Source organism: Sceloporus occidentalis, unplaced genomic scaffold, assembly GCF_023333645.1.
Source record: "Sceloporus occidentalis isolate IW3139 unplaced genomic scaffold, rSceOcc1.0.p SCAF_5, whole genome shotgun sequence".
NCBI lineage: Eukaryota > Metazoa > Chordata > Lepidosauria > Squamata > Phrynosomatidae > Sceloporus > Sceloporus occidentalis.
The window spans coordinates 117,266,492-117,292,412 of NW_028316985.1; the positions used below are offsets into that span (position 1 = coordinate 117,266,492).

A 25,921-nucleotide genomic window follows, 5' to 3' on the forward strand; every position below is an offset into this window, starting at 1 on the left:
TCACTCATGGCATCCGTCGCAGGAACCAAAAAGAACCCTATAATAGCTAACTACCAGAACTAACTCTGTTGATTATCAGCAAAAGTTCTTTAATTACCAAATCTGAACCGTTTTTCATAAAGTAAATATAATTAATAAATAGTTAAACTACTCTACATAACTAATACTGTAGTTGAATTTCTTTTTCAGTGTTCATCACCAGCTGTTGCAGTTCCATGCCATGTACCCTTTCACAACATCTCCTCTAACAACCAAGAAAACTGTGGCTTCTAATCCTTCCACTATCGCAGTGAACCAAATTTGGGGAGTGAAGAAAATATTATAGCTAAGTTCCTCTTTTTAGCTTCTTCAGAAGAAAACAGCTTTAGGGGAAACAGTTTAGACATTAACTCAAATGCTGACATATTTGCTTTCTTGGAAAGTAACTAACATGAAATTCACCAATATTATGATAGAACTAAAGGGTTGCTTCATAGAAATCTGTTGTGTCAAAGCACATCTACTCTGCTCACAAAAAAACTATGGATGCAGGCCATTAAAGCCTTTGACTTCACAACAGATTGTATTTTCTCACTTTAATTCACCTTAAATATGTTTTTTTCAATTTAATTAGACCACACATTCAGTTACAACTAATTAAATAATAATAATTTAAAAAGCATGTGTAATAAATGAAATTAATCTCTTTCTGTATAGTTATTGTGCCTCTTCAAGTTGTTTCCAACTTAGGGTGACTCTAAAGTGAAGCTGGGGTTTTCTTGCCAACATTTGTTTAGAGGAGGTTTGTCATTGTCATCCCCAGAGGCTGAGAGCATGTAACTTGCCTACGATCACCCAGTGGGTTTTATGGCCAAGCTGGGAATTGAACCCTGGTCTCCAGAATCATAGTTCCAACACTCAAAACACTACACCATGATCTCTATGTATGCATGAGTGTAAATCTGCATTAAGGACAGTACTACAGTTGGCCCTTGGTATCTGTGGGTGATCCCCCAGAGGCTACCAAAATCCACAGATTCTTGAGTTCATGCTGTCTCCATTGGCGGCGTGGCAAAAAAACTTCAATGGCAGCACATCCACATGGCTGCCCTGCTATTAGGGACAATCTCCATTGTCCCCAGTGGCAGCATGTGCACATAGCCACACCACCATTAGAGGCAATGGGTCTCGTTGTCCCTAATGGCAGTGCAGCATCGTGCATGTGCCACCATGGGGACTGTCCCCAATGGCAGCACGACCACTTAGGCTTGCCATCTATGGGTGACTGAATCCGCAGATGGCAAGTCTGTAGTTAATGAGGCACGATTATAGTTCTTCTATCTTGGCTCACTATTTTAACAAGCAGTGCTGCAGAAAATATGACGTATGTCCAAACACACTTGCAAGTAATCCCCTATCTGCCTTGTGAGTAAAGAAAAACTATGTGAGAAAAGAAAAACAAGCTGAAGCCACCATATGGACAGATTGCAGATGTCCTTTGGATGCACTGTTTTGTTTTAACAAAGTGCCACACTGATGAAACCTAAAGTGAACCTTTACATCATACTTTCTTTCTCCAGGGTCGGGCTTTTAGAATTCTCAAGGAGAAAGCACCAGTGCTTCATCAACCTACAAATCCCAGGATTCCACATTATGAAGCCATGGGAGTTAGAGCGAAATCATAGTGCTATAATTGTATAATGTGAAATGGCTCCAGGTCAGTGGCGTCCCTGCCCAGAGTGCCACCTGGAGCAGGGGTGGGCTTCCAGGAGTTGGGCTTCCAGGGGAGAGGCCAAAAAGGTATTGCTCCACCTCGCTGTTATGGCGCCATTCTACTTATGTGGAATGATGAACACGAGGTGCAGCACAGGCTCAGCCCTCTCAGCATCCCCTCTGGCCTTCCAAATTCTGTGTGGCCATGGCCATGTGGGATTCAGAAGTCAGCCACCCGCTTGCCCACCCACCCCAATCTTCCAAGACCCATGTGGCCGTGGCCATTCAGAACCTGGAGGGCAGGAGCAGCAGCCCACCATCCATAGGGTTTACCACCCCAACTCTGAGGTATCAACAGATGTGACCCACACCACTGAACACACACACACACACACACACACACACACACACATATGACAACACTGCTCCAAGTAACTCCTATAAAAGTATTTAAATGGGAAGCTACACAAACAGAATCCTTTTCAGTTGTGGTACTTCTTTTATAAAATGCACACCCCAATGAGGCTTACCTGAAACTCACACTTTTAGCTCTTTTTCTTTCCTTTCCATTTATTTATTTATTTATTTATTTATTTATTTATTTTTGCATCTGGTAAAGATCTTATTTTCTTTCCAGGCATTTTAATTTTTTAAAATGTTTCCCGCACATTTTTTTATTGTGTTGTATTTTTAAAAAATATATTTTTGCTTTTCATAACTCGTCCAGAGAATTTTTGTTGTTGAAGGAATTAAATTCACATGTTTTGCAGGGGTCATTTTGTTTTTGGTAAAAGAGTATCTAGAAAATCGTCATCTTGAGGGAGACTTTTCATGTCAACTCCTATTTCTCTTCACTCTTAATGGTTCCCTCTTCTCACTTAAAATGTTATAATCCGTTGTATATAAACTCCCTCCATCTCTAGCCTCCCCATGCCCCACTTTCCCTCTTCTCTTTCTTGATCTCCTATGTGTGCTCACATGATTCCACAGTTCCTCTCCTGCCTCTTGTTGCTATCAACTCTCCAACCTCTGTGTAAGGAAACGCTACCTATTCCAAAGGCTGGTGTGCATTTATTCATAGATGGCCTACCATTTCTGTCAACAAAATAGAAGCAGCCAGGAGGATGTGACAGTGGACAGGATGCAAAGATACCAGGACAATGAGAGTATTTCTCTTGCCTCAGGTGGCAGGACAGTTTGGGCTCCTACCATTATTTACAAGCATGAAGTCTATAGTCATCTAAAAACAGTGAAATCTTACAGATGTCCTTCTAGAAATAAGTCCCATTTAGGTCAATAAAGCATACACCTAGCTATGTGGGAATAGGAATGCCTCATATACTTTAATCAAAGAATTGCATGGTATCAAACAGTTTCACAGTTGAAAGTGGAATAGGAGAGTCCATCTTTGATAAAACATCTTACTTGCTTACTTGCTCTGAGGTTTCTGTTGCTGTTATTTGTTGTTGTTGTTGTTTTTAGTTCTTACACAATTAATGCAGCTACTTAAAATTCTGGATTTCTTTGAAGAGTGAAACAAATAGCCATCCTTTGCCCAGGTACAGTTGGCCCTCTGTATTCATTGATTCTTTATCCATGGATTCAAGCATTCACAGCTTGAAAATATGTTTTAAATATATAAATACCAAAAAGCATACCTTGATTTTGCCATTTTATATAAGGGACACTATTTTTCTACCCGTTGTATTTAATGGGACTTGAAAATCCACAGGTTTTGATATCCCTGATGGGTCCTAAAACCAAACTCCAGTGAATACCAAGGGATCACTGTATTTCTGTAATGTAATCATATGTATGTTTACTTGGAAATAAGTTCAACTCTGTTCTGGGAAGCTATTCCTAGCTAAAATGTGCACAAACGTATTGGCTCTATCAGTTTCAATGGATACATTCATTGTTTGTTTATTTCTCTCCTAATGAAACCAACACGACTTAAATGTGCTTAAGGGGTGAAGTAGTCAGCCCCAATTGCCACGAGACCACCACAGGATCGCAGCAACCAGACACCATGCCACATTCTCGAATGGGCCGCAAAAATGAGTCGTAAGAAGCTGCTCCTTTTGTGGCTGTGTTTGGACCACATTAGGCGGCCCCAACACGGCTTCTGTGCGATCCAGGTGTGTGCATCATGTGCACACCCTGCCCTCAAGCAGCACGACGGTGGCCCTTTTGGCCCATCTGTTTGAAGCCTAAATCTATCAGTGTCATACTCCCCAAAATAACTGAAAACACCAATTTCTCAGAACAATGAAGTGTTAATTTCTAGTTTTCTTACTCACACTATAACACATTTCACTCATTCTTTAGCTAATGCTATTGCAGGATAAAATGGTGGTACACGATAAAATCTGCTTTATTTTTTAACATTTTTTTCCAGATAACAGTCTTTGTAAGCACAAAGTTCCTCTACTCCATCTACTGGTATCTAAAATTTTAATATGCAAGATGTTATCTTTGACAACATGTCACTCTAGCAGTTGCCTATCACTAAACAAGATTCTTTATGTCATGCCTCATGATCTGCTAAACCTAACAGAAGTGGAAACAACAGGCTGGTTTACTGGTAACACTAACAGAGTTTAGTGGTCAGCATCCTGTGACTCTTTTGATATTATTGTACTGCAGCAACCACCATCTCATTTGCTATATTTACAGAGATTACAGTTAATAATAAGCCCAGCCTTACTCCAAGCAACTATAACTATAATTCAGACAGCTCAAAATAGGCCATGTTCATAAAAATATAATAGTCCAAGTCCAAAGCAAATGGCTCACCCGATATATTTACTAAAATCAGTGAAACTTAAATTACTTGTGATAAAACTTTTCACACTGATTTAATGGGACCCAAATCCAACTATTCTACTGAAGAACCAAACAATAATTTTCTCAGCCAGCAAAGTTTACTAACATTATAGGGGATGAGATGTCATTTCCATCACCCAGACATTGGACAAAGCACCAGAAAGCATATGAATGGGCTTAAGGGCTACTGCCACCAAGAAAACCAAAGCTGAAGTGTATTCCTAACTTCAGTGACATCAGCTAAACTAGTATAATTTCTTCTTCATGGTTTCTGTGACTCATACAAATGGGTCATCTGTACCTATGCAATGCATCTCTCAGAACCTTCTAGAGCTATGTAATATGTGTTCCGGTGCTGCCTCTCCCATTCTTTGTACACAGTTCCTGCTTAATTCCCTCAGCTCCTTTTTATCTGTTGCATCATCATCTTCATTAGGAACTGTTCTTGAGTGTTCATTCTGGGGATTTTCAGCTTAGACTTACAGTTTTTGGTCTTTAACTCTTTCCTTCTATTCTGTGCATTTTAGGTTTGGCATTTCAGATAATAGTGTCTTTTTTGAGGGGAGTGTTACCTAACTCTTCTTGCAGATTACATTTTGGATTTGGAGTTGTGGTTTGACCGCCCTGTCTGTCCATTTCTGCCTTCAGGGGCTTATGGCCGCCTCCAGTTCTTTCAAGAAGTGTACTTCTTGTGGTGGTAAGACATCAGAGAAAGACTGGAATTCTATGTGCCTTTTGTACCTAGGAGAGGGGCACAACGTGGGAACCCATACTGATTGTAAAGCATTTACACTTCAGGCACACTGCAATTGCTCCTCGAGACTTAAGTCTTTCCTTGGGAAAATGCCATAAAGGCAGCATATCTAACCACTGAGAACGAGCACATTCAGCCTCTGTTGGGGTTTTGTCTCATTGTCCATTTTGACCTCTGCACTGCACATTGAGTCCTGCAGCATTTGACTCATCTCTTCGGGTGGCTCTTAACAGCTCTTTGTTGGAGATGAATTTTAGGTCCGTGAGACCTCAAGATGCCATGAAATGCCCAGTAGTGGGACAATGCTTCTTGTCTTCTTGTCGATAGTGTCATGATCCATACAAGCACCAAGAGGTGAAAGCTTTCTATGCCAAGTGTTATGTACAATGCACTGAAATCTCCCTATTATTACTTTGACCAGTCCCTGTCTCTGGTATATTATTACTATTGAGACTACAACAACCATCACTTTCATGGTGAGTTTGATGAACTCTCATCATTCTCAGGCATTGATACCAGCAACCTCAGTACCTGGTCAAAGCAAATTGCCTTCACCTACTCCATCCCAATCCAGGGATTCTGGTGGGGCATGTGAGCTGTCTCCTAGGACTTCTCAGGCCCATCTCTTTTCCTGCATTACGACACTCCGGCCTCCTTTTCCGAGTAGCTTGCTAGATTCTCATTTTGTGAGTCACAGAGACCATGAAGAAGAACAGTTGCTTACCTGTAACTGTGGTTCTTCAAGTGATCATCTGTGAGCTCACACAACCTCATCTGTGCTCCCCTCATTGTGTCCTGCTCTCCTTAGCTCCCTAACTGCTGCTTTGGCATCCAGGGAACTGAAGAAATTGTGTGGGAACTGCATGTACTGAGGATAGGAGGTACTACCACCAAAATGCATATTAGATATTTCTAGATGGTTCCTAGAGATGCAAAGCACAAGTATAGATGACCCATTTGTGTGAATTCACAGAAGACCACTCAAAGAACCACAGTTATAAGCAAGCAAGATATTCTTCATCTTATTGAAATCAGAAAGACCCATATGTCTCAGGGCTGAGGCAGACCCATCTCTATACTATGCATTCACATATAAATAGAGAGTTAATGACAACACCAGCATACAGGAAAGGATCACTAAACCTCTCCCTCACACAATTACCTTGCATTCAATCTATTGCTCCACCACTATTTTCAGTCCTCAGGTCAAAGCCAAGTAAAGGAGGTATACAGCAAAATAATGCAATGAAGGGAGGTAAAGTATATGCGGTTGGACATGGGGAACCATAATTTCTATCCTACATTATCATTTTACCTTTCATGTAACACCCCCCACACACACACCCAATGTGAATGGAGTCGACAGGCAAGTAACGGGCCCATCATATCTAGTTTAGTCTTAATCATTCAGCTCAACCTTTCTTAATGAAAGAGTAAAAGAGAACAGCCAAAAATGTAAAGGGGAATACATTAGGTCTTATTATGCAATAGGAATGTATACATGTTAAAAGGAATCTTAATAATAATTGTACTGGGCAAATGAAACAGCAACAACAATCAACCATAACACTATTGCAATACCCTCTGCCCTCTCACACACCTTTTTGCCTGTTCTTTTTCTCCTGCATTGGTCTCTGATCCAGCACGTCATGACAATGTCGCAAACGGAGGGGCTGCAGAAATCTACCATATATGGAACAGGATCACTCTCTAGAAAAAGAGCCTCCAACACTTATACTTTTTCTGTTCCCTAAAGCCATCAAAAGAGGTAATATTTGGATAGGAAGATCAAGTCTCAAGAGAACGGTAAAGAAGACGAAAGACAATCAGGAAAGAGCAGTGAGGGGGAGAAGAAACCACAGAAGAGCAGGGGGGAAACCACTAGTATACCCTGTGACTATGAGAAGGAGGAAGTAGCATGTGGTGGGTGGAGGAAGCAGTATTAAGAACGGACAGCAGTGGCTTAGCTATCCGAAAGCCCACATAAAAATATGTCATGGTTCAACATCTAAATAGTCTGTTTTCCCTTGCAAATGACCGTATAACTTATATTAACTGTGCCAGACAGCAGCACTTTGTCTTCAATATATAGTAATAAAATCTAGAAAATATAAAAACATAATATGCAAAATGTATCAACTGGGGGGGAGTCAGACTACAATACTTATAACTACTGTGTTTTTATTAACTTCATCATCTATACACATCTCTCCCCTGGAGAAAAAAAATGGTCATGAAAGATGTCATCTCTAATGTAATGGGCTAAAAAAATCTGGGGGTGGTGACAAGAAGGGATGAGCTGTCACAGAGGTAATGCTAGCAGACTGGTTACTATTGGTTGCTCTGATCATGTTGACAGGTAAAAGAAACCGAACAACCTAGGTTAAGAAACTTAAAAGAACTGGGGGGGTCTAAGAAATAAGTTGAAGGGAAGTAGATTGTTTTCTGGAACCATTCTTGGTCCAGATACTAAATATAACCAAACATAACTCGCAGCAGCAGCTAGTATGCCAAATATGCTCATTTCTAGAGACAATACACCTTAGTTATATTACATTTGGGCTATCTTAATGTACCCTCCAAGAGTCTGACTCTGAAGAATGTACAAAAATGATGATCAGTTCAAAAGGAAGTGACCAAATTGTTAATCATGAATGCTTCCAGGGATCATATGGCTCCCTTCCTGAAACATCCACACTGGCTTTCAATCTGCTTCTAGATCCCATTCAAATGCTGGTGATAATCTTCAAAGCCCATGATGGTTTGGGATGTTAGGATATTTGAAGAAGCACCTTCTTCCATATGAGTCTATCTGGATACTCATATGCACTCTTGTTCCAGTGTTCCCAGAAAATGCCAGCAAACACAGATAAGGCCTATCCCATGGCCAATCAATCCAATGCTCTGGAAGGAGCTTATTGCTCACCTTTTAAAACTAGCTCCAGCCTCCTGGGCTGTAGCTGGGATGTGGGATGGAGGCGGGGATGCTCGCTCAATAAATTGCCGCCAAACCACTGGCCACCATCAGCCTGGGTCCTAGCTGGGTCCCAGCCACACTCTACTAGCACTTTTTAGAAGTTGGAGGAAGAGGGGTGGTAGCGGTGACAGAGCGGTAAGAGGAGGAGGAGAAAGGAGGAGGCAGTAGGGAAGAGGAGGAGGAGGAAAAAAGGGGAAGAGCGGCAGTGGCAGTGGGGGGAAAGAGAAGGAGGAGGAGGAGGAGGAGGAGGAGGAGGAGGAGGAGGAGGAGGAGGGAAGAAGAGGAAAAGCAGTGGCGGAGGCAGGGAGGAAGACGGGTAGGAAGAGGAGCCAAGGAAGAGGAGCATGAGGAGGAGGGAAGAGGAAGATGAGTAAGCACAGTGGTAATGGGGCGAGTGAGAGGAGGAGAGGGAGGAAGAGGAGGAGGAAGGAAGAGGAAGACTGGAGGCAGAGGTGGAGGAAGAGTGAAGAAAGAAGAGGAGGAAGCATGGAGACATCGGCAGTGGGGTAGAAGAGGAGGAGGAGGAGCAGGAGGAGGAAGAGGTGGTGAGAAAGAGAAGGAGGAAGAGGCAGCCCCCTGTAATGGTGAGAATGGAAAGGCGGGCAAGGCAAGCTTTGGGGGGGTGGGGGGTGGGACAGTGAAGTCCCATTGACTTCAATGGTAGTGTGGCCGCAACACCATTAAAGACAATGGGACTTCAGCATTCACGCATGTTGATATTCGTGGGGAAATCCGCAATGTATCCTCCGCAGATACCGAGGGCCCACTGTAAAATCTTTGCTTTCTGATGGCTGAATGTACTAAAACGTGCACAAATTTTTAAAAAATTGTGTATAAAATTACCTTCAGGCTATGTGTATAAAGTATATATGAAACAAATTAATTTTGTGTTGAGATTTGGGTCTGACCTCCAAGATAGACCAAGCATTTTGAAAAAGGGGATACTTAACCTGTAATAAACAAATACAGTGGGGCCTCATTATCTGCAGACTTGTCATCTGCTGATTTAAGCATCCTCGGACGGAAAGCATCTGTTCCAGACCCCTCACCGATACCAAAATCTGCAGGACCTCAAGTTCCGTTGTCACCAATGGTGGCACATGCACAGTGCTGTGCTCCCATTAGGAACAGCCCCCATTGTGCCCAATGATGGTGTGTGCACATGACTGCACCGGCATTAAACACAATGAGAGTTCAGGTAAGCCCCATCCTGCTGTCCCTAATGGCAGCGTGGCCATGTGCATGTGCCATTAGGGACAATGAGACTTGATGTCCCACAGATTGGGGGGGGGGGGGTCAGAACAGATCCCCCATGGATACTGAGGTCCCACTTTATATGCTTCAGGGCATATAAGCCTATTAAACACTACAAAACTTTCTTCCTTTAAATGCTGTCCAGTTGGACTGAAGTAGTAAAGATGATCTGTGTTGGACTGTGCTGCAAATCTGCTTTTTGTAGATCTCAATGTCATCAAACGCCTGAGTTTCATTTCAGCTGTCATTTCATTTCACACACACACACACACCCAGGGCACCCTGACACCACACGCCACTCCAGACAGTGCACAGCATCATGGCGCGGTTCCAGCACTGCATCAAGATGATGCAGTGCTGGAGGAGTGTCATATAGCCATGCCGCCACAGCTATGGCATCCTTTCGAGAGTGCAAAAAGAGCCTTTTTTGCTGCTGCTTTTTGTGCCCTCGAAAGGCCAGATCAGGGCAGTGGCATGACTCTGCCACTTCCCTGATCCAGCTAGGAAAGGGGCAGCCTGTCGAGCCCCTGACTCTCCCAAAAAGCTTCTATGCTTTTGCATTAGGAAAATTATAGGTGCTGTTAGATAAAACAGGCCAAATTCAGTCCCAATTAAAAAAGATAAAATAAAAAGGTTTTACCTTTGTTGGAGACATAAACCTCAAATAGTAAAGTCCCAGTCCATTAGCTCCCTCTTTTTTTATGTGTGTGTGGCTAAATGCAGTATCTTCACATTCAGGAAACATATCCAGGGATAGTCGTGTTGGCCATATAGCAAAGTACAATAACGTCCACAATCAAGAAAACAGCAATACTTTTATTTGGCCAACCATAAAATATGTCACAAACTTAAAATAGAATTGTATTCTTAGATGTAAATACTGTACTCTGTTCTGCTGTCCATTCTACTTCATCTAAATGTAAACTGCCTCCCTTTGTATCCAAAGCCTACTCTCAAAAGGCAAAGTCATTGATACGTTTGGTAAAGCTAATGAAATCTAAGCTGAATATTGTGGTACCCTACTTATAAACGCCCCATTCCATAAAAGTTAATAATCCCAATTCTTTCAATTATGAAACACTGGTAGTTTTCTGCCACTGAATTGTAATAGTCTATAGCATTAAAGACTGGGGTATACCTCTGGACGTTACTTGGGGTGGAAGTTTAGATGGAAGCAGGAGTCAAGAATGTGCCCATATTTTAGAATATGCTTGGGAAAGGGAGAATATGGAGTCAATTTCCAGTGTTTTTAGTGGGTACAACCCACCCCCATCCTTAGCTCTAGATATAAATCAGTGACTTTTGTTGTTGTTCCCTTTAGAGAATTAAGAGTGTACCTTTTGGGTTGATTGGTGCTTGAAGTTAAGTTACAATATGGGTCCATCTGTGTATTTATTTCTCATCTTTCTCCCGCAACAGGAGCAAGGTATTGAGTCAGTATGGGAGAGTGGATTTGTAGTCTGGATCTCCTTGTTTTGGAAGGTATAGCTCTAATCATAAATTTTTGTTTTAAAACCAAAGTTTTTTTATTATCATTTTTATTATTATATTACAATATAATTTTATTTAATTGTATGTGCTGTTTGGGGAATTTCCCCAATTTTTGTATTGTAGGAAGATGCAGGGGGAAAATACAACCTATATAGTGGCTAGAAACATAACAATGAACAAAGCAAACATTCAACAAAAATAACCTAATAGCTTAGACTCATTGTACCAAGCAAACAAGTTCAGTTTCTCTGGGTCACCAAAGAATCTATGTATTCAGAAAGAAAAGCAATATACTATTGCTGTTTAAGCTTCTCTCTTAAAGACACAGGTCTCTCATAATATACTCATATATAAACTCCTCCTCATAGGATGTTGCTGTTCAAAGTTTTCTGCAAAAAGCAGAGTAGGTTCAGAAGTATTCTATCAGAAGTTAATCCTACTTTAGATGGGGAAGAAGATATAAACTACCATTTCACTCCCTAACTCCCTTTATACATTGTCCATTTGGGTAAAATGCACAAGTAGAGATTTTTGACTTTCAGGAGGCTGAAACTGAGAGTAGAACTGAAGGACTAAAGGGCTGAGCAGAAGGGCCAGGATAGCACAGGCTGAGCCCATGCTATTCTGGCAGCATTAGGTCTCCAGGCTGATGAAGGGACAGGCAGGTGTTTACATACTCTCTGTTGACCCAGGACCTGCTACCGGCATGTGCTCCTTACCTTGCTACACTGTCTCTGGTATGGAGAAGCATTCCCACCCCATTGCCGTGTCTGATGTGGATCAGGTGCCCTGTTTCCATGTTAGAAACAGCGATGGGGGGCTTCTCGGTACCAGTGAAAGGGCAGCAAGGGGTAAGGAGTGCAGGAGGCTGTATAAACAGCTGGATTTTGCCAGGAAACTCAACGGCAAAACTGGGATCAAATTGACCCAAGGGAAAAACCATTTACCCCAGGATCAGACTTGAACCACCGTATCTATGTCTGATCTGCCAGATTTGGGCTTGATTTTGGCCCCAGCGATTTGGCCTGTGTCATCTGAACTGGACAATGCAAGACCAGTGGGGAGGGCAAATTGGGCCTTTGGCCCTGTGCAGACAACCCCTAAGAGGTAGAACATCTGTGTCAGTGACTAACAGCAGCAGGGATGTAGCCAAGGGGGGGGGGGAATCTGTGGGGTCCGGATCCCCCCCTTCCATTAGATACAATGAATGGTGTGTGTCACTGCGCCCAAGCCCCATTATAATGGTGGCGCTTATCCTGGACTCCCCCCTTCCCAAAATCCTGGCTATGTCCCTGACAGCAGTGAATAACACAGTGACCAGAAATGGGAAGTAGGCGAGAGGACAGCATCTAGCATTCTATTCTATAACATGGCTGGAGACATATGATAAATAATTGTTGTTGCTGTGTGCTTTCAAGCCACTTCCAACTTACAGCATCCCTAGGCGTTTAGCATTTTCATAGCAAGGTTTTCTCTGAGAAGGTTGGCCCTTGCCTTCCTGAGACTGAGAGGGTGTGACTCTTGTCTCTCACAGACCTAGTAATCATTCAAGTCACTACACCATATCAGCTCTCATAATAAATAATACATAGATACAAAAACGGAAGTCCACACAGTCCACATAGCATCTCATCATAGTGAATATGTCTAGGATGAAAAGACTCATACAGCTTGGACCTTTTGTTATATCAGAAGGGTAACATGTACTGAGAGAACATTTCATGCATCCTTTGGAAGAAGTCATTAAATACTGAGCAGCAATTGTATGAGAAATATATGTGGACAAGCACATCATTGTTGAAGGCTGATACACATATTACACCACAACCTAGAGACCATTTTATGTCATTCTACGGAACATTTCACCACATTATTTATTTTATGCAAATCAGACAGTGGACTGTTTTGTCGATACTACTGTAGAGGTGTGGAGGAAAAACTGATCTGCATAATAAGTCACTTCATGAAAATAGTTTATCATGTGGCAAAAGCTATTTAAAGCTACAGGCTGTGGAAGCATCAACCTCAACCCTTTAACAAAAACACACAAGACTTTAGTTAGAAGGATGGCAGAATTCACACTTAGGGGAAGTGTGGAAACTAGAGATACTGGATACACTCTCTCATAGGAAGCCACTGGGGGTGAATATGTAAAGCAACATATCAAGGGCCTTAATGCAGCAAGAGGCTTTTCTTCTGTCCTTTCCACTGGCAGCTCTCTGCATGGTCTGAAAAGAAAACTGGCAAATTCCAATGCATTACAAAAGTATTCTGCATCTAGTCACAAGCCTTCATGGATCTGTACCACATACAAAATTTGTGTGCATTGTCATTCTAGTACAGTGCATTTGAAGTGAACTTGGAAACAGAAACACTCTTTAAGATCAGTAAATTTGGCTCCAGAAATGTTAAGGCCTAAAACATAATATTCCCTCACTTTTCATTTAACATGCAAAGCCCACAAGGGACAACCTTCTTCTATACCACATCTGGAACAACCATGCCACCCACCCACAACTCCACCTCTTGAGGACTGCAATGGTGGTGTATTCTGCAGGCATTTCTCCTCCTGCACATCCACTGCCTAAATCACACACCTCACTTTGCCCAACAGTAAAGTCAGCTCTGTAGAAGCATTTAGTAATAAAATGTAACATGCTTATCTTTATGATGTTGATACCACCATTTGCTTATCTGGGTGTAGTATGTGGATGTATGCATTAGCCTTAGTTCTGTAAGTGGAAAGATACAGTATACTCTACAATTTCATAGTGCCACTATCCTCATTATGTTGCAATTGCATGTTTTATTGGTTAGTATATACTATCTACTTGCAAATGTAGTTAGCAAGATGTTGTATGGCTTACATTTGACAACTATGGTGCTAAACGGTGTTTCCTGGATTCTGGAAAATGGCGTGTTTGATCTGTGTGATTGCAAGAAAAAGGGGGTAAAGGGCATTTTCACATGATGCAAGGCTTAAACCAACATTTCTATAAATCAATATGTGGTCAAGTAATTACCAAAACTATATTACAGTCAGCAAGGAGTAGTTTCTAGGCCAAAGTTGGTTCCGCAAGGATGAAATCTGGCTCTGCAACTGGAAGTCTAGAGAATAAAGATACATGAACTACTTAACTGCCTGTGATATTAGAAGTTGCTGTTCAGAAAAGAAAGGTTTTCAGTCCTGTGAATGAAAAGCAGCACTAGAATTTCTCTTTATTCACCTGATAATGATGGGATTATGGCAACATCATAGCACACTAGCGTGATAGTGAAGGGGGCATCCCACTATGCTCTTACCACTTTTCCCCATGTGATAAAGTCCAGAATGCCAATAAGGATGGAACTGCAGATATCCAGAGAATTAATTCTACAGTTTCAAAGACATGCATGAAAAAGCTTACTCCTGAACACAGTACATTCCACTTTGTGTGAAGGTAATAATATACAAAGAGGTGCCATCTGAGATTTGTGAAACCCAAACCACATGCAAACCCAAGCTGCAAGACCTTGAACTAAACCCCAAAGCTTGCTGGCAGCTAGTGCAGCTAATAAAACAAGACTGCTCAATGGTACAAGATGCAGGACAGAGAAAAGGAAGTACTTCTTCACACAGCACACAGTGATATTGCAGCAGTGATATTGTCGCAAGATGTGGCTTACCAACCTGGAAGGCTTTAAAGGGCGATTGGAGAAAAAGAGGACTGGATAAATTCATCCAGGACAGACACATGAATGGTGGAAGCACTTTCCACTAACTTAAATTCAGATTGTTTCCAAGGTTAATCTCACACAAAGTGCATGGCAGTAGTCAAGCCTGGAAGGAACAAGAGGATGGGCTAATGCGACAAGATCATCTCAGGGTGCATCTACACTGTAGAAACATTGCAGTTTGACACCACTTTAATTGCCATGACTCCATCCTCCAGAATCCTGGGATTTGTAGTATTGTGAGGCACCAACACTCTTTGGCAAAGAAGGCTAAAGATCCTGTAAAACTACAAATGCTAGGATTCCATAAAAAGGAGCCACAGCACTTAAAACAGTGTCAAACTGCATTATTTCTACAGTGTAGATGCACCCTAAGAGACAAAATTAATCACAAAATTAACAGAAAGCACTTCTAGCTGTTACAACAACTGTTACAATAACTGAAGCTGTATTTGAGAATGTCAACTCAGCAGTTCCTTCCTAAAACCAAACTGCTTTTTAAAATTAGCCATAGCTTGTGTCATCAGCAGTGAAAACGGCTAGGGTGAGAAACCTCTGGCTGTACTTACATTTTCCTGTGGTTCTATATTTCTTCTTTAAATTTTAGTCGTTGATAGTTCTGATGATTTCTGCTTAACTCTCACTACTTTGGTGGGGATGGGGGGAAACAGATGTGAATTTCTGTATACCTCCTCTACCAGTTGGTACTCTGTATATTATGGCAGGCTCTCAAAGGAAAGTCGAGAAACAGAGGCAGCTGTGTTAATCTAGGGAGGAACTGACTGGAACAATGTCACCCAGGCCTGTTACAGACTGCCAAAATAAAGCTGCTTCGGGTCTCTTTGGAGGTATGCTGTTTAAATGATGCATGCATCCTAAGAATCCGGAAGCTGTACCAAAGCTGCACTCCAGTGCTTAGGAATGGAGTGTGGCTTTGGCGCGCCCTCCAGACTCTTAGGACCCAAGCATCATTTAAATAGCATAGCTCCAAAGAGACCCGAAGCAGCTTTATTTTGGCAGTCTGTAACAGGCCCCAGTAAGCTGAATTATGTCGAAGTGGTAAATTGATACTGTGAAACCCCAGTCCAAAGGTGCATCTACATTTCAGAATTAATGCAGCTTGACACCGCTTTAATTGTTATGGCTCAATGCTATAAAATTCTGAGATGTGTAGTTTTGTGAGCTATTTAGCTTCCTCTGCCAGACAGCTCTGGTACCACAACAAACCCAGGATTCCATAGCATTGAGCCATAGCAGTTAAAGCAGAGTCAGTGTCAAAGTACATTATTTCTGCAGTGCAGATGCAGTCAGACACTCTAAACCAGTCTTTTCCAATACAGTATCCCCCAAACATTTTGCACTTCAACTCCCTTCACCCATAATCTCTAGTTAAGATTGCTGAGAATGATGGGAGTTACAGTCTAAAACCTCTGGGGGCCTCAGTTTGAGGAATGCTGCTCTAACCACTTACATCACATTGGCTTTTACACAGTAGTAGTTCTCATGGTCACATTAATTTTTTTCTACACATCTCATTAAAAAACCCGTATCAGATCAATAGAAGTTATTGTATTGTGAGTTGATGTTAACTTTCTACAAGGAAAGTGCTAGGATCGATGCAGTAACACATGCCACTTCAGACATCACACAGGACAGGCATGTCATTTGTAAATTCTACATATGCAGAGATGAAGAATAGCCTTGAGTGATGTATCATAGATGGGTCACTGGCAAGCAACCCAATGTACAGTTGGACCTCCATATACACGGATTCCTCATTAATGGATTCAACCATCCATGGCTTGAAAATATTCAAGAAATATATAATTTTCAAAAAGCAAACCTTGAATTTCCCATTTTATCTAAGGGACACCATTTTACTTGTTGCTGTTGTTAACTGCCCTTGTGTTGACCTCAGTTCATGGCAACCCTGTGGATGAGATATCCCCAAGACCACCTGTCCTCAAGCTCTCTGCTCAGGGCCTGCAGGCTAAGGCCCATGTCCTCCCTTATTGAGTCTGTCCATCTAGCATGCAGTTTTCCCTCTTTCTGCTGCCTTCCACCTTCCACCATTGTCTTTCCTAATGATTCATTTTTCCTCATGGTATGGCCAAAGTACGACTGCCTCAATGTAGTCATCTTGGCTTCCAGAGAGAATTCAAGCCTGATCTGTCCTAGAACTCATTTGTTTGTCTTTTTGGCCATCCATGGTATTCTCAGTACTCTTCTCCAGCACCACATCTCAAGTGAGTTTATTTTCTTCCTACTGGCTTTTAACTGTCTAGCTCTCACATCTGTACAAGGTGATGAGAAATACATTGGTTTGGATGATCCCCTTCCCAATCCTAGTCTTTTTCTGATTCCTGGACTGCAGTCTCCATTCTTATCAATATTTGGACATGGGTATGGGAACTCTGACCATTTCAATTTTCTCATGGTCTAGGATGAATTCTTGTAGATCGTCTGTTGTCATTATTGTACAACATTTTGCACCATTTTACTACCTCACTGTATTTAATGGGACTTGAGCATTCATGGATTTTGATCTTCACAAAGGATCCTAGATCCAAACCCCAGTGGATATTGGTGGGCCCACTGTACAAACGAATAAATCTTCCTGATTTCATCTGAGTTTTCCTCCTCTAGGCAGCAGAGTTTCCCATAAGGTTAAGAACCATCCAGCCACCATCTCCATCTCATACCTTTCTCGGTAAAAAGGGTGCACACACATTGCCAACTGTCAAGCCACATGCTTTGCATACACAAGGCTCCACACAAGATCTTCATTTGGAAATATATGCAGTAGCAGGTGCTGCAACAAAGATCTGAGCTGCTTTAAAACAGAGGTGGGCAAGTTCCAGGTCCATAGAATCTCTTCTGTTACAAACCTGAAAGCCATCATTTTCTTGACCATTTGCAAAATAATTGTTCCGGTGCATGGTCCCAAGGAAGAGGATGTTTCTGAGTACAACCTCAGCCCCAAAAAATCTGTGGTCAAGACCAGAATCAAACTCTGAGTCCCTTTGCACAAAATCCAATTCCTGATTCTTCCCAACTACGTACTTTTTCAACACCAAATTGGAGAGGAAGGCTTTATACTATTGTCAGGCAAAGGGAAACACAGAGCTCCTTGACAGTCTACTGAAAATGGCTCTGGAAATCCCAGTCAAAGTTCTTTCCAATGCTCGGAAAAGCTATTTTGGGGACTACAGCACCCAGAATTGGACTAGAAAAACCACAAATGAGATTCTGCAATGGTAAGACAGGGGAGAGGGGAGGAGAAGTTACAATATATATTGATAAATAAAAATTTAAGTAGCTGAATGAGCAGTGGAGCTCCAGAAAGCAAAGGACTGGTGTACCTCATTTTGAAGTGAAATGATGGTATACTGCCTTCTAAAAGGTCTACATCTGGACTGCAGAAATAATCTGGTTCAATACTACTTTCACTGCCATGGCACAAGATCATAACAAACTACACTTTCCAGAATTCCATAGCACTGTGCTATGGCAGTTAAAGTGGTGTCAAACCGGATTATTTCTGCAGTCCGGATGCAGCCCGGATGCGCTAACCACAAAGGAGCACAAAGCACTGCACAATATAGGTTATTCAAGAAAAATGTAGGACTAAAAACTAAAACACTCATATACATGTATCTTAGTCATGCTCAAAATGGATGGCATTTTGAAAATCTCCTGGAAAGAGGGTTGAAATGTAGGACATGTATTGGAAAAATACGACGTCTGGGCACCCCATTAAAGTGACATGAAACAGGTGCCACCCCATTAAGCGCAGATTTTAACATGCACATCCAGCCGCACTGATGAGACTCAGTATACACTTGTGTGAGAGAAAAAACCAACACCAAATGTGGCAACAGTGGGAAGTTGCAAAAGAGGAAAAGCCACCACTAAACTCCCCAAATTTTGTCTTACTTGAAGAAGACTCTGAAGAGGTGAAGTTGCTCCTTCTTCTGAAGCAACAAGTGTCCTGCGGCGGGTCTTGTAGGAGGTCTGCGTTGGGACTACAAGAGGGTCTGTCCACACTGCAAACAGGGTGACCAGATGTCCTAACTGCAAAGGAAAAGAAGGCACCACAGAATGTAGAACAGTCAAGAAAAAATGTAGGAAGTTACCAAATAAAAAACACTCATTTAACGCAATACAAAGCAAACCACCCAAGTGTCCTTTCTCTACCCTCTACAATGCCCTCTCTTTCATTGTCCTCTTCCTGGTTCTTTGGCTGCATCCGCACTGCAGAAGTAATCCACTTTTACACCAGTTTAACCGCCATGGCTTCATCCTACAGAAAATTCTGGGATTTGTAGTTTTGTGAGGCACCGACACTCTTTGGTGGAGAAGCCTAAAGTCCTTGTAGAGCTACAAATCCCAGGATCCCATAAGACAGAGCCGCAGCACTTAAAAGTAGTGTCAAGTTGCATTATATCTCTGCAGTGTAGATGCACCCCTTGTGTGCCACAACAAACTACACTACCCACGATTCTACGGAGCCACGAAAGTTAAAAGCGGTCTCAAACCGGATTATATTTCTGAAGCCTAATGGAGGGACGTTTTGGCATTCCTCCTGGGCAGAAGGCAGAAATGAAGGGCAAGGTCCTGGAAAAGGAGGACCTCCTTCGCTCACCCTGGATGGAGAAATAAAACAGTTTGACAACCCTTTGACACAGGTCCAAAGCACAATGCAGAAATGAAATGGACTTAATTGGTATGGCACACAAGATACTTAAGTAGGATATGCAAAATATTTTAATTGTGACACAAAAAGTGGAAAAACAAGGGGTGAATACTTTTTTCAAGGCACTGTAATATAGGATGCTAAAATTAACACACACACACACACACACACACATATATATATATACGAGTGTCAAAGAAACATGCTTCAGAAATTAGATATAAAATTAGATATAAAATTAGATATAAAAGGCAACACTTTGTGGACCAAAACACTCTGCAGAAATAATCCAATTTGAGACTGCTTTAACTGTCCTGGCTGAGTGCTAGGAAATCCTGGGAGCTGTAGTTTTGTGAGACAGCTCTGGTGGACACAATAAACTACAATTCCCAGGATTTTGAGCCAGGGGCAGTTAAAGCGGTCTCAAAGTGGGTTACTTCTGCAGTGTGTTTTGAACCTTAAGCTGCATCCACACTGGAGAAATAACCTGGTTTGGTACTGCTTTAATAATTACCTCAGCAGCAAAGACCTCCTCTTTGTCCTTCTCCTTCTCTAGAGTCCCTTTTTGTTGTTTTCAGTCTAAAGAGAGAAAGAGGAGGAGGGAAGGAAGACGGAAACCACCGCCTCTGAAACTGCCATTGCTGCTGCCTGTTTCCCTCCTCCTGGCTCCTCCCGCCCCTGACACGCAAGGGAGACTGACACGTGTACTTTTGCACGTGTGAATGCAAATAAGGAGGCAGGAAGACAGAGAGAGAGGGGTATAGCAGGTGTTCAGGGCTGCCATGAGGCTCTGGGTATGACACTCAGTCCCATCCAAAAAAAGTCACTCTTTTTGGACTTTAGTGCAAAACGCACTGCAGAAATAATCCAGTTTGAAACCGCTTTAACTGCCCTGGCTCAGGATTTCATACTTTTATTGTTGCACCAGAGTTTTCTCTGCTAGAGAAGAGCTCAGTGTCTCACAAAACTACAGCTCCCAGGATTCCCTTGCACTAAGTCAGAGGCAGTGACTAAAAATAATAAATAAATAAATAAATAAAACTTTTATTTATATCCCGCTTTTTGTTTCGACAGTCTAAGCGGCGTATAACATTAAAATGATACAATAATATATACAATCCCCCCCTTTAAAAAAGGATTAAACAGTTCTAGCGATTAAAATTACAAAGACTAAAATCTAACAACAATAAAATAAATAAAACTTATGAATAAAGTAAGTATGATGTTAACACACAGAGGAACTGGGGGGGGTATTGTATTTGTAGTGAAGACAATAAGATCTGAATGATAAAAAGTTCATACAAACTGCATTTATTTCATTTCTATGCCACCTTTCTCCGCCGGAGGGACCCAAGGCGATAAAACGATTTAAAGTCTCAATAAAATTAAAAACAATTAAAACATCTACACCGCAGCATTTGTTTGTAGGAGGTTTTGCCATTGCCTTCCTCTGAAGAGGCTGAGAGAGTGTGACTCACCCAAGGTCTCCCAGTGGGTCTCTATGGCCAGAGCTGGGAATCAGAAAGCTAAGCCCCAAAATATTTGTTGGCTATAATTCCAATTACTTGACTTTCATTGGTCTGAGCGCCAAATACTAAGAGATTTGCTTCTTGCTGAATAATTGATATGCAAAACCAAGAACACTTTTGTCTTCATGTGCTTCTCCCTTCCCTTGTATCCTTGTAAAGAAAGGGCTAACTTTGCTTTATATGCACCGCAGAGAAATTCAGGAAAATGGCAATGGAAGATCCTTAATAAGTTCCCTGTTGAATTACTGGGGTTGGATCCACACTGCAGAAATAATCCGGTTTGACGCCACTTGGAACTGCCACAGCTCAGTGCTATGGATATCTGGGAAGTGCTGTTTGTTGTGGCACCAAAGTGGGTGGCCTTGGGCAAGTCACACTTTCTCAGCCTCAGATTAAGTCAATGGCAAACCTCCACTGAACAAATCTTCCAAAGAAAAACCCATGATACGGTCAATCAAATGTACAAATTACAAACAAGTTTAAGTAATGGGTGCATATATGACAAGGAGTCAAAACATGGTGGAAGCAAAGAGGGAGGTCTAGGTGATGAAACAGGAGGCTAGCACAGATTTATGGTTCCCTGAAGAGGCCTCTCACAAAATTTTCACGACCTCCCATGTACCTAAACTATAGGTTAAGGGGATGACTAGGATGTTGTTGAGAATGCATATGTGGGAACATTTATCCTCATGCAATAAATTGAACTGAATTTAAACATAACAGGCTAATTGTATTTAAGTTTTTGCTACTTCGCACTAATTTATGGTACCTGCCACAAGTTTCCAGCTGGTGCAGAGGAGTCATAATACACTGGTCCCTCCACATTTGCAGCTTTGACTTTTGCGGATTTGATTATTCACGGATTTTATTAATTGATTATTCACGGATTCTGTCTAGGAATATCTAAGTCCTCCAGCACAACTCTATGGCCAACTTTAACCAAAAGTCACGCTGAAGGCCCTAGAGATTCCTAGAGAGAACACTCCACTAGGCATTTGTAGCTCCTCCAGTGCAATTCTATGGTCAGTGTATCAGATGCTGACCACATAGTTGCATTGGAGGACCTAGAGATTCCTAGACAGGTGTTCTCACAGGTAAAAACATGGCAGTTTTGTTATTTACAGTTTTTGCACATTCATGGGGGTCCTGTACCCCTAACCCCAGCGAATGTGGAGGGATGAGTGTAATTTTACTATAGACCAGTATCTGTGGTAAAGTTTGTTTCATTCATCTTCAAGCCACAGTCTGGATGGCTTGTTTCAGCCAGATGAACAAGAGTTTGGTAACTCTTGTTTTGTCAGTCAAGCATACTTTATAATGAGCAAATAAAACTATTATTCTAACAGCAAACTCAGGTAACGAATGCTAACATGTGGAGCCAAATGAAGCCACTGAGAAACAAGATGGAAAAAACATGAAAATGCTGTGATCTGGGGAAAATAAGAAAACAAAACAGGCTAAAGAGGACTGGATGTGCTTCTTTTTGGGGCAGGGGGAGTAGAAACTGGTTAAAGTAACAACTGGATGGAATGGAGCATCATGTGGCAGGATATGTTCATCTGGTTTGAACCCTAAACATTTCTGTTGCAGGCTTACTGAAATCCAGTGGTGGTATTAAATTGAATGAAATGGGGAGAAGGTCTTAAAATTATGTTTATATTCAAAGCTTCATTGAAGGAGTAGCATAATTCTTGCCCATCTACAGCAATATATCTTCAAAGCAATATGGAAAGATAGCATCTGGCCCAAATGTACCAGGATGTTTCATGTCTAAAGCCCTGTACACATTGGCTTTAAATGCTGGGTTGGGAGTGGAGTCGGGGTGTAGCGTGTCACGGCACTCCTCCGGCACTGTGTTCGCATGACACAGTGCTGGTACAGAGCCAGAGGAGTGCCATGACACTGCGTGCCATGTAGTGTGGTGCACCGTGTCATGCCACCTGGGGTGCAATAGCTGCACTCAGAAAACTATCAAATTTATAAATCCTTTTCCACAGTGAATTCAAAGTCAATTTGAATTTACATTAGTGTGAAATGCATCTCTAGTTCGGCCATGGGATTCCCTCCTCCTGTTAGAAACAGACCTCTATTCCCATGATCCTTTGTTGTTGCGATTTTCCTTTCTGTACTTCTTGGCTGCCAAGAGCAAGCAGCTGTTTCGGAGGAAAGATCAAAGTGGGGAAAAGTAAAGGCAAACCCCCGAAGAAATCTTGCCCAGAAAACCCCATGATAGGGTCTGGCATAATTCTGAAATGACTTGAAGGCACACAACAACAATATAAAAACTCAGTTTAATGATCTGACAGGAAATGTTTCTAAACAGGAGGAGGAGGAAGGGAGGTGATTGGTCTTTTTGGCTGGTTTCCAGATGCGATCCTGTCTTCCCTGCACAGGTGCACACATGCTAATTCGCAATGAAGAAGCCAATGGGTACGTGCTCATGTGATGAATGCATTCGCATTCGCACTGCTTTCTCTTTGGGATGGATGGTGTGTTGTCTTTGCGTGTGATGAGCTAGTGCGTAATTTCATGCATTTTCGAACTGGGCCCACTTTCTTCTTCTTTCGGGATGGTGATACATTCCTCCTGTGTGAAAAAGTCCATAGTGTCCAAACAGAGGGAGGTGATACTACCATTTTGTTCAACTTTGGTCAGACTTTACCTGGAATGCTGTGTCCCCTGCTGAGCACCAATGTTCAAAGAGGAATTGGACAGGCTGGAATATGTCCAGAGGATGACCAAGATTGTAAAAGGTCTGGAGACCAATGAAGAGGAAATTATTCTCTGCTACCCAAAAACTAGAACACAAATCAATGGATTCCAATGACAAAGAAAAGAGATTCCACCCAAATACTAGGAAGAGTATCTTGACTGTAAGAGCTGTTTGACATTGAAAAAGACTGCTTCAGAAAGTGATGTGGTCTCCTTTGGTGGTCCTTAAAAGAAGTTGGATGGCCATCTCCGCGGAGTGCTTTAGTCATGTAGTTCTGCATAGCAGTTGGTTGGGCTAAACAGCCTTTGATATCCCTTCTAATGTCATGATTCTATGTAACACAATATTATTATTTTTATTTAATTCTATAATAATGGTTTGTTGTTACATATTTTTTGCATTTTAGTAGACTTAGTAGAAAACATTCTCTACTTTAGTGTTATAATCAGCATGAAACAGAATATTTTTTCACTATATACAGATGTACACCTAGAAGACATAAATTAAATAGTCTTAAAAGCTTTATAACAAAAGAAGTTAATGAGAACTTAGAAAAGGATTCATTGTTCTTGTGCCCTCCTGTTAAAGTAAATAGGGGGAAATAAAGAAGCATGTTAAAAAATCCTTATGTTTTGATACACAGGCATGTGATTGCTAGCTGACATCTGTAGCATGACAAGCAATGGATAATTCAATTAACAGTTAACAATACTAGGAACCTAACTGAGAGGAAATACCTCATTCCTGCCAGCCAGCCCACATTGTTTCTTCTGGGAAATCTTGTAAGGGAAAAATGCCACTAAAAATAAGGCCAAGCACAGCCTTTGATTCTTTCACAAAGGGTTTAGCTTTTTGGTGCTTTTGGCATAACATTTTAAGACATGTACAATGACAGGAATATAATTCTTTTGTCTCCATCATGTTGTTGTACAACAACAGAATGGGTTCTTAAATTCATGAATGTTAACATTCTCTTTCCCACATTGGTTGTCTCCATTGTCTCTGACCCAAAGATAGCCATTATGTTGTGTAGATGCCAGTGTTGGGATACATTATCTGTTTCTGAAAATGGCATTTGGAGATACATAGTTCATTGCTGCACCCCATCTTCTTTATCCTACATTTCTTGGGTGTAACAATTGCGTGTGAAATCTTACTTTTCATTAAAGAGTTACAAACCTCTTTGCAAATTGAACATTTTCTTCTTCATACCCATTTTTCCACAACTCCATTATCAGAACCTTTATTTGTTTCATAATTTATTTAAAATATACTCTGCCATTCAACATGGTTCTCCGGTTGTCTTTCAGCATAATGCACACCACCGATTACAAACAGAACCATCAAGTAAGAGCAAAGAATTAAATGCAATGATAATAAATTCAGTAGATGAAACCGATCTGCAATTAAAGCATTTGGCAAATCAAGTTAAACCCTCATTAGATAAATATAGAAGTATTTACTCGAAGGTAAAATGCCATAATACAAAGTCACGACCAGACAAATGACTAGGTATGGTCCTTCTATTTGAGCTGTGGTGGCAAGCAGTTTGCATGTCAGTGGAGTGTTGAGTCCAGATTGTCACTCAAACTTCAAAGGTGTCAAACCCAGTCTCCAAACCAAATTCAGCACCTTGGATAGCTCCTTTCAAATTCAGACTGAAGCTGGAAGCAGATTCAATATGGAGCCACTGCTTCTTAGCCAAAGGAAAAGCTTGATTGATGCCACTGTACCCTTGGGAAACACCTCTAGTCAGCTTTGGAACTTAGATTCATTAATACGCATAAGGGATTGTCTCATGGCATTCTCAACTGAGTAAAAGATGAAAGACGCCATTCAAATATTACCATTTATCCTTCGATGTAATCATCCAAATACGTTTAACTGTTCACACTCTGACCTCTAGTGACAGCAATGGGGTATTTATTTTCATCTTCCTCTACCATTTCCAACTTGTACATATGCAGAATTTCTTTAATTTTTCTCTCTGTCATACATGTTTCCCCCACTATGGCTCTTTTCCTCCTCTAAGACCAACTTCATTTGTCCTTTGCCTTCTTACATTGGTGGGCAAAGTGCAGCCCATGGACTGGATGTGGCTGTTGAGACCCCAAAGTATGACCCCTGAAGCCTTCTAAATTGCTCCAAAGCTGCTAGTTGCCACACTTTTAAAAAAATTCCATACCAATTTTCATGTCAATTTCAGCTCAGAACTGGACAACTTGACCCCATCCCTCAGAGCCTCCCACCTTGAACTCCTCAGCAAACAATTGGC

The 25,921-nt window shown here is 41.5% G+C and overlaps 1 protein-coding gene across 1 annotated transcript in view; it reads right to left on the reverse strand.

Annotated features, from left to right (window-relative positions):
- LOC149312710 (tyrosine-protein kinase Tec-like) overlaps nt 1–24,878 on the reverse strand; it is a 79,475-nt gene extending 54,597 nt beyond the window's left edge. The window contains exons 1-3 of the mRNA XM_089527219.1: nt 24,826–24,878; nt 23,596–23,731; nt 18,645–18,782 (exon numbers count right to left, since the gene is read on the reverse strand). Of these exons, the coding sequence (XP_089383345.1) occupies nt 18,645–18,782; nt 23,596–23,731; nt 24,826–24,878 (327 nt within the window). The remainder of the gene's footprint in view (nt 1–18,644; nt 18,783–23,595; nt 23,732–24,825) is intronic.
- Between the last annotated feature and the right edge of the window lie 1,043 nt (nt 24,879–25,921).